The 10,415-nt window shown below is 35.3% G+C and overlaps 1 protein-coding gene across 2 annotated transcripts in view; it reads left to right on the top strand.

Annotated features, from left to right (window-relative positions):
- Nucleotides 1-9,447, top strand: part of CTF18 (P-loop containing nucleoside triphosphate hydrolases superfamily protein) — a 175,254-nt gene extending 165,807 nt beyond the window's left edge. For both annotated transcript variants that reach the window (XM_089798073.1, XM_089798074.1), the window contains 2 exons: nt 8,751-8,856; nt 8,967-9,447. In XM_089798073.1, the coding sequence (XP_089654199.1) occupies nt 8,751-8,856; nt 8,967-9,017 (157 nt within the window). In that variant the 3' untranslated portion in view covers nt 9,018-9,447. The remainder of the gene's footprint in view (nt 1-8,750; nt 8,857-8,966) is intronic.
- The last annotated feature ends 968 nt before the right edge of the window (nt 9,448-10,415 follow it).

Below are 10,415 nucleotides of genomic sequence, written 5' to 3' on the forward strand. Positions count from 1 at the left end.
TGTTGGGGGCTAAGATATCTCTTTTGAGGATTCTCCTACCTTGCACTACCTCAACTTCCCTATTCCCTAAGCCATTCTTAGGGACTTTTATGTAGTCAAGTTCTCAGAATTGTAAGACCCTGTTTGTTTGGTGGAATTGACCCAGAATCTTCATTTTCAAACTCTTGAATTGACATCTTATGTTTGGGTTCAAAATATAAAAAGGGAATAGGGATTTGTTAATTCCCATTTACCCTCAAATCTTAGATTTGAATCTTCCAATTGGAAAATCAATTCCAAATCCACTAAAATGAGAATTGGGGGTAAAATAAATTGTAAACTTTTTGAAGTCCACCTTAACTTTAAGCCTATTTCATTTTTGTCTGTCGTGGTTTCATTTTTGTCAAATTCATGGGTTTGAGGATTTAGGAAGATGTCTAGTTTTGGAATTAAATTTTTTTTTTTTGCCATTTAAATGAAATGTAGATGAGACCTGAAAACAATGGGGAAACAAACAAAATTTAGATGGAAATTTTCACGTTGGAGTAGAAACAAACCAAATGCAGAAATTGGATCTTATCATTATGATTCTAGGTGAACCAAATGGTTCCAATCATATTCCAAAGACTCTTTTATGAATTTAAAATTCCAGATTGTCAAATATTGGAATTTGACTATACCAACAACTAAACGTACCCCAAGGATGCGTTTGGTTGTTGGAATTAGTAGCTGGTGCATTTGTCTTATATCCAAAATTTGTCAAATGCTAGATTTGTTATTCGGAATTGGAATTTGGGAAAATAATTGGACCCATTTGGTTCACCAGGAATTTGATGGAGAATATGTTTTCCCTGAGTTTGGTTATACACAATTATATTAGAATAGGAATTGGAACAAGAACAATTTGAATTGTTTTTCTGCAATGATAGAAAACATGGCAATGATTTTCAAAGCCACAAATAATAGGGAGGTATTGTTGTATTTAGAAAGAGGATTTCCCAAATTCATTATGCTCACCATGAAACACATAGCCGTATTTGCAGTTGTTGACATTAAAAACCCCTCTTTACATAACAGATAACCTAGTTTTGCTCATTCCAGCAATTTTAGGAGAACAATTTTATCCGCACTTATCTCATTTAATTTTTTCAATATTTCTTTGGTCCAAATCCCTGTTGCATTCCGAAGATGAAATATGTGCTTTAAACTTATGATATCAAATTGTTCGTTCTAGCAAATTATTCTTCCCGCATTGTTTCTGTTGGCCATTAGATTTGTCAGGACTTTCAGGTTGTGCTTGGGATCATAGTTGACATGGAGATAATGCAGGGGAATCCAATAAAATAGGTTAGAGGAGGAAATTGAGATCAGATTTTTGCGGAGGAGGAAAATGATTTGCAGTTCCAAGGTTTCTCTGGCCTTTCGTTTTGAAGACTTTCAGAAGGAGGAAATGTTGGGTACAGTCCAAAGCCGACTCTGGTGAAATGTCTAGTGTAGCCTTAATGCAAGAAATCCTGCAAAAACAAATGTCTCTACAACCTTAGTGCAACAAATCCTCACTCTGCCTCTCACTCAAATCAGAAATTATGGGATGAAATTTGTTCTTTCTTACAAAGATCATAGCAATTGTTGGGCAAATCACCAGATTCAATTTTGGACACAAACGCAAAATTTGACAATTCTAGTACATGCAAGTCAATTCCCGTCCAATTGCAGAAACCAAACATACCCTAAGGGCTCGCTTGGTTGTGGGGATAGAAATCGCTATTCTAGAATTGTTATTCTTGATTTGTTATTCTGGAATAGGAATTTGTTCTCCTTGTTTGGTTATTCAAAATAGAAATTGGAATTTGATGCATTCCTATTATCAAAATTGCAATCAAACTGACAAAAACATCATCGGGCTGTTAAATCAGACAAAAGCGAAGCCGTTTATTAAGCGTCTGCCTGTATATGTCTGATTTCTAGTTCTATTTACCAGCGGAGATCTTGAATCTGGGAATCTCTCATCTCGGCCAAGGTTCGTGGCTTTGAAAATGTGTTGATTCTGAGAAATCAAAACTTTTTTATAAACTTCTCGGGCATCTTTTATATGCTTCCAAAATTTGTGTCTTGCATGCACATTTACTTTCTTCTGTATACTGTGCTTTCATACTATATTCTCCTTGGGATTCAACCCATATGCATACCAAAAAGTTTGCATGGCTTGTGTATAATTTCAAGCCCTATAAATGCGTTTTGAATAATAATAACCATAGCACACATGGGGATGAAGGATGTTTAACAAATATTGTAAGATTGTGGCTTATGATTATATATACCTCATCCTTCGATTCATCTCTTTACATGCATGCCTATAGGCATTTTATCAAGTAATTATTCTGCCATGTTTGTGCTTATTCTGAAAGTGAAAGTGTGGAGACTTTTCCCATCCAGTGCAAAGATTCAAAGATTCATAAATTATAAATTATATGCATGCCTTAAGTCCCAATTGTAGTCATATTGACATATAAATTATAGTATCAAAGATTCAAAAGTAGTTAGTAAAGCACAATGAATAAAGGTCATATGTGTGATGACTGTCAATCAAATTAGTAGTGCTAAATTGCTTCCATAAATCATGTCAAAAAGCATATAACAAATAATACTGCATACACCAAGATGTCCAAAGGCTACGAGTTTGCAATACAAATGTCAAAAACTGTAACATAATGATGAAAATCAAATTTTGATGACTCAGTCTCAGCCTAGTAGACCAAAAATTTGAGGGGAAGCAAACATGAGTTGTACAAAGTGTTAGATGTGAGAAATCCATTTTTTTTGGGAATAATTTAAAATACGAAACAAAAATGAAAAAAGGGGATGGTTGTCCATTCCTCAGACACTTGGGGGCATCTCAGATGTCTCCAAAGTGTCCTAACAATGATAGACTATCTCCTTGGTTACTCTCTTCCCTAGAATGCCCCTAGAATGGGGATAGCTTCCAAAAATGTTGGGGATGCATCCTCATGGAATATTGTAGATTAAGGCATGATCCCATAAAAAAACCCTTTGGATCCATGGAAAAATCTTCTAAACAAAACTCAGGGCTTGTAGATGAGGGGCAGATAAGGGGGGCGAGCACTTTCAAGGGGCATTGCTAGAATTAGGGAAGAGTTGTATGCTAAAGATACCCTCTAAATCTCCATTGCCAACTTGGATGCCCAAACATAGCTCCTTGTTCTTCTTGTTGATAGTTGCTAAGTTTTGGGTGATTTACTGCTGATTTGGAATGGCTAGGGTTTGTCAGAAACCAGCAGGATTCACCAAGTAGTGAGGGTGCCAAAGGACTTTGGGGACCAAAGGCAGCAAGCACTTCCCCAAGCAAGCAGTGACACCCAAATCCAACAGCTTTCCCTTAACATCCACACCATTAAACCACAACTTAGGCCATCAAACCAGATGGAAAAATGTGAAAATCTAGTGTGTCATGGATTTCACATGGTGAAGAGGATCAAGCGGCAGTATAGCGAGCCATAATAATGCATACATGCCTTATTAAAAACTATTAGCAGATTAAATATCTCACATTGGAATCAATAGTATCACCCCTATCATACTTAAACATAGACTTAAGTACACAATATGCTTCAAGTAGAATCGTGCTTTCAACAATGGTACTCTAAATATCAATTATATTAATAGATTAAATCCAACTTTATCATGCAGTGGGGCTGCTTCAAAGAATTCATAGTCTGCAATGTATTTGTCCAACTAGTCTAGCAAATTTGGAAGAGGTAGAAGAGAGAGGGAAACTATTCGCAGAATGCATGATTTTCCAACCAGTGAGTCTTGTGGGTCTCTTGCACACTACCCTTGTTTGAATGACCCTACCTTTCACAAGGACAGAAGATAAGGATAATCAAACTATATAACTTTAAAAGAGAATCACGTAGATGTCATCACAAACAGCATGTACATAACAATAGTTAAACTGTGGAATAAGATATGCTATGAATGGGGAACCATGAATACATAAATCATGTTCTTGACCAAGTATTTAATACACATTTACCTATTCCATACTTTGTTTTTACCTGCACACAAGGTCTCCAAGAAACCATTAGCTCATGTTAGGGTTTCCATTTCCAATAAATACATATTATACATCTAGTCTACAAAATGCTGATTATAGGATTTAAGCTAACTTAGCTGCTTACCTCTCTATCAATTGGGATACATGAGCATTAGATTATAATTGTATAATGGCTAGATATAGAGGAGATGGAACTGTCTGTGTTTATACTAGTAATCCTAGACCAGAAACCCACAACAAAGTAAAACTTGGGAGGCCCAAATTCCACTTGGACTCCGATTTGGACTTAGTGACAGCGTAAAAAACGCTGATTCAGCAAAACTTCTGAACATTGAAAAACATGTATATTTGTGGAGTAATCTTAAAAGCCATGCATAAAATGCATATTAAAGAATTGATAATTAGTTTTGTTCATTTGCTGATCAAAAAAAAAAATTCAATGCACATTATAGTGTCATATGGTAAAAATTTACATATCTATATTTATATTGTACCTTCTTGTGTGAGTGGAACTTGGCTGTGTGGGTGCCCTTGAAGTGGATGCAATTGATTGAGGTTAGGGAAGAATATCTTCCTTGGCAGCTGCATCCAATGAAGCTGCAACCAACGCCTCAACCTCACCTTTGAACTCCCTTCTGTCATTACAATTGTTGCCCATTCTGCTACCTCTATTAATTGCTGCTAGCTGTTCACTGGAAAGGAGGGTCTAGTCAGGATCATCCACATCATCAGTAATCCGGTCAGAGTAGGAATCTATATGATCAAGATAAATGGCATTGCGATTGTCCCTTTCCTCCCACCTTTTTGGTACACAAATGAAGATTTGCACTGGTTGGCAAGTTTTCATGTCAGACTTGTGGGTACTGAGTGAGTTTTTGGCCAGAAAGACACTGATTTTAAGGGAGAAATTACCCCTGAATTTGTGGGCGAGTGACTTGGAAGCAGCTTTGACTTATGAGAACTTGTGATTTAGGCAAATTGTGTGAAGTTTATAATCTATGCTAGGGAATGCGTGGCATCTCTCCTTGAGTATCCACCACAATTAATACTATAGGTTGGTGACCCTTCAACTTCCACTAGTTCTGGGTACATGCAGAAGTATTTTTTTCAACTTTCAAGTGTCTGAAATAGCAAGAAAAAGAACTACATTATCGAGTTATGGAGATCCATCATCTTTAGACAGCTCATCCTACACTAACATCAGCCTTATTTAAACAATTTTCATTTATTAAAATTTCTTTATAAGGAAGGATAGGGTATCAACGTGTCATAAATAATTAAGAAAACTTGAAGCTAATTAAAAGAAGTCTCCTTTATGACAAACAATTGGAAATCACAGTAAGGTGACAATATGGCAGTCATAATAAAATAATTATCTAAACATCTGGATACCTCTTTCAAGACTAGTATATCTTGAGAGTTTTCAGGATAAGACGGCAAAGAATAAAAACAACATAATGTAAGTAGGGTGTTTTTTTTGAGTGAAATCCGGGCTTAACTAGGCCCAGCCCGTGGCAACACATAAGGAGGACCTCATAACCAACACTTTGATGTCTACCAAGCCAAGTCACCCGACACAAGCAAATAACCACTCCACGACTTGAATGCAGCATATCTATCAAGATATCAAATAGACAAACCATTGCCTCATGTGCTCCCATGCGTAATTCAACTTATTAATTCGCATACTTTTCACTGACTCAAAAGCATTAATCTCTTCTTAAGTTTCTTTTTCAGTCCATCAAGAACATTAGACTATCTTACCAAATTGAAACTCTACAAACCATATGGGTACTAAATGAACAGTCAAGGTCACATACAAGAAATAAGCATAACATTCCCAAGCTTGAGTTAGGGTTATAGCTTTTACATGCTTGATGACACAAACTCATTGAAAGTCAACAGTTGCTTGTAACAAAAATTCAAATACTTGTTGATTAGAGATAACATTCCTCAATTGCCCCTTGGCTTAAAGTTAAGTATAGGTTGACTACAGTGGTGACCTTTCAGTTAGATCAGCACCTCTACAATTTTAGGGCTTACAGCCTTGTCGAAAAGACAAGCACAATCACATAAAAAACTTTCACTAGCCTGCTCATAAACCATGCCATGTGCAAGACATAAGGTTCATTCAAAAACTCTTTTTTGCTTGATGCTAATGTGATCCCTGATGCCAAAGATCTCATGACTGTTGAAATCCACTAGAGATTGGCAAAACCCTTTGTATACGTGCAAATGAAATAATCAAAGTAGTATCAAATCCAAATCAATGTAACATTCAAATAAAGATCATGCAAATTCCTGTTTGAGTTGAATGTAAATCTGTACTCATTTGTGATATTGGTGGTTAATTTTGCAGCATAACATTGGTAGTACCTAAATCATGAATTGACAGAGAATTGATGCATGATTGAATTTGCTGATGCTTGAGGGATGATTTGGGATGGATTTGATTTTAAAGATTATTAGGAGAATTTGTTGGAGGGTCAGGATTGGTTCCAGAATTTGATATTTGATTCTTGATTTGGGGAATTGATGTGGTGATGTGTCACACATTGATGTTGCACATTATTTTAATTATTAATTAAAATAATAGGAATTTTTGAACTCTATACGATTATGGAGGAGTTAACCATGTGCATGAGGGAATCAAAGGGAGTTGACTATTGTATGAACATGTTATTTGATCGCATAAATGAGTGTTAGTAGATTTGATTGATGAGTGAGATTGGGAGTAAGTCTGAGTGGAATGATTAGTCTAGGTTGTCAACCAGGTGATATAAAATTAATCTATTTGTAAAAAACGGATTTTCATATCTAAATTAAATACGGTTCAAACTAAAAACTCCCAGCATTTACAAATAGATAATTGAATTCTTTTCACATGACATTAACTGCTTCTAACAATTAACGGAAAGTAACTGTAATCATATTCAATTGAAATAACTAGATCAACGATTAACTATTCATAACTGTAATTCATGTTTAGCTGAAATAAATAGATTAATGACTACTATCATAACTGTATTCATGATCAACTGATTAACAAGTAAAGTAAATGCTTAACAAGAAAGGAAGGAGCATACAAATATCATCGAAGGATCTTTAGTTGGTTGTGCAAGCCTTGGCATTGGTGAGAAAAGAAGCATTGACATAGGCTTAACCTCCCAACCTCGAACCATACTTATCCCCACATATTCTATTAAATTAGAATGGCCCTCCCTACCTCGGGATCAGGCTTGGGATGTTTCTCAGTCTAACCACCTGAGCATTTTGGTGTTTTGAGTGTCCACTCAGTTATGAAACGGACATGCTTACATAACTGGTGCTACTGACATCAAGTGATCATTAGATGGCACATATGCCTATAAACTACCTTGGCCAAGGATTTTCGATGGGTTCAACGACCCGATCACCACTGCTCAACTTGCCAACAGGATTCAATTCAGGGATGAGCATGAGCTATTAAGTATATTTCATTCCACCTCATCACCATTCTTGGCTACACAGCCGGTGATTCCTAGGTGTATTAAAATTATGAGCACTCAACCCTTTTTTACCTCTTCACCATATCATGGCCATATTGCTGGTGAATCCTAGGTGTTTTGGAAAGACTATGAGCAATCTGCTCTTAATTATCTTTTATCATAATTTGAGACAGTGTAAGACTTGTTATTGTTGTTAGTAACTTCATGAAGGCTTTTACACATCTTGAGACTCATTTATAAGAGATACTACATGACTTCTTTAAAAGATGGTTTTGGATACAATGAAAATAAAAGGAAAATCTCATTATAATTCTCAGGGAGCAGTCAACATATTTCATAATATAATCAGTCTTAGAGGAAAGAGACTCCTAAGCTTAGCCAGCTACAATGGAATATGTAAACAAAAAATATAGAAAGTGTTACTATATTTAATGGGATGTAACATTATCCATGAAGCATGAGACTCAGCAAATACTCATGAAGCGTGCCAAAAAAGTCTCTTACAGCGCAGATAAATTAGTTAAAAACAAATATAAAAACAATTGATATAGATCTTGCAAACTTTAAATAAATATTCCAGAGCTCCAATATGTGAAAGAAAATGGCTATAAATGTAAGAATGTAATTTATATATAAATATATGTGTGTGTGTGTGTGTGTATATGGCAAGAGCCTACAACACAACTGTAAGTTGTGAGCCTCATATCTGAGAGGTCTTGGGTTGGAGTCTACTCCAGTTTAATAAATAATAATAATAAATTACAACCAATTGTCAGGAATAATTTACGGTACCTTTGCATTAATGAGAAGATTTTCCTTGCATTATGGAAGTTTTTTCTTTGAATTTTGGTATACGAAGGGGCTGTAATCAGAAGAACTATAGGATTTCTGATATTGTTGAAGTTGATGGGCTCTGGACAGGCAAGGGAAGTACCGTATGCACAGTTATAAGGATAAGAAGTTTTCACAAAATTAGGATTGTTGACATGTTGGTGGTCATAATATAAAATTGCACTCTGAAAAGCAGCCTAAAATTTTGCATGTGAGTTTTATTTAATAATCAGTGGATGATGCAAAAAGAGTCTTTAATGTAATTGGCTTTGTTAATTGCACTGGTCTTAGTTGATTAAAAGTGCATGTGGAATTGTGCTGTAAGAGAAAAATCTGTCACTTGAACTGTATTAATTGGCCTATTTTTCTATAAACAGATTCAAAAAATGTTCTCAGAAAGGATTTGAAATGAGTGAAAGATCTTCAGGGAATTTATTAACGTCACAGAGAGATTCAAGGCCTTTGCTCTACAAATATAACGAGGTAATTTCTTATCTTTAGAATGCTGTTACTATCAAATCTATACTTAAAAAGGTTCAAATCTGTGACACGTTAACTTTTCAACTAATTTATGCTTGTTAATAACTTTACAGGGCTATACAAATGCAGTTAAAAGGCCTGTACGAATGCGCGAGCTTCTTTGAAAATTTATTTCACACTTTTTTTTCAACTCAAAATCATGAAGCTGAGATTGAAATAGTGGTCTGGGTATGGGAGGCGCAGCTATATGGATGAATGGGAAGTAAAAAGATTGTGAAGTGACCAGGCACAGGTTGTTTCAATGCAGCAACAATCATCTAATCTAGTGGGAATGATTAGTACATAGTATGTTTATGTATGTAAATAGCTGGTTATATGAAATTCATAACCTCAGCAATTCCATCCTTTTAGTGATCCAATTATGTTATATTGTCTTCTAATTTTTGTGCTATTATGGATTTTTTTTGTTTGTAATTTTATCCCCTTCAAGCTAAAGTTCTTGAGATTTTTGCCTCTAGAAGATTTCGTCCTTTTCAAGGACAACGGCATTCTTGCTCTGCAAATCATTCTCTTTAATAAAACTTTCTTGGTTCATACCATTGGCCATCACCTCTGAAATTTAAGTTTTCCAAACTTTCTCCAGTTTCAATTTTCTCGTAGAAAATGTTGCCAAATGTATTGATATTCCACTCTTTAAGTCTTCTTTTAATAACTTTGAGTTTAGTCATAAAGATGAAAGATTTTGATCCTTCAAAGGATACTTCATCCCACCAAGCTTTAAAAAGATCATCCAACTTTGGTTCCATGAACCACATTTTCTCAAAGTGAAAAGGAGTTCTATAGGACTAACATTGCACAAAAATGCTAATAAGATCATGTAATGATCTAAGCCAAAGAATGACATAATTTGGGAGTTCAACTCAAAATTAAAATCATGGAAGTTACCTCTAAATAACCTAATTTCTCCTTGATATTACTAAAACCCATGCTCCAATTCATCCAAGTAAAAGTGCCATTTGACGTGGCAAATTTTGAAAAAATGTTTCTATGTACCCATTCCTTGAAGGCATTCATGGTTTGGGAAGTTCTCCTTAGCCCCACTTCCTTCTCCTCCTTTCAAAGGATTGCATTGAAATTTGCTCCAATAATAAAATCCTGCCTAGGTCATGAAGCTAAGAATATGTCAATTTCTGCTCAAACTTCCATCTTATCATGCAAATTAGAGGGTCCATAAATGTTGATAATATTTAAATTTATAATCACTACTAAAGTTATAAAGTCTACTTCCTAACCATAATCTATCTTTATCAAGAACTTCCAAATATACCTTATGTGGATTCCATATAAAGCCTAAACTAGCTAAGGCCCCCATAGCAAGTTCTCCAACAATATCCCAACCCCCTAATTTTTTTCTAGCCATCTAAACTTTCTTGGTCTAACTTGGTTTCTTGAATGAAAAAGACAACAACCACATTTGTCTTCAGAGTATGCTTTAATAAATGCAATTTCTTAGGGGTATTCATACCTCTACATTGTAGGATAAGAACTTCATGGCTCCTTGG

This window comes from Cupressus sempervirens, chromosome 8 (assembly GCF_028749045.1).
Source record: "Cupressus sempervirens isolate cs-2001-9-10 chromosome 8, ASM2874904v1, whole genome shotgun sequence".
Taxonomy (NCBI): domain Eukaryota; kingdom Viridiplantae; phylum Streptophyta; class Pinopsida; order Cupressales; family Cupressaceae; genus Cupressus; species Cupressus sempervirens.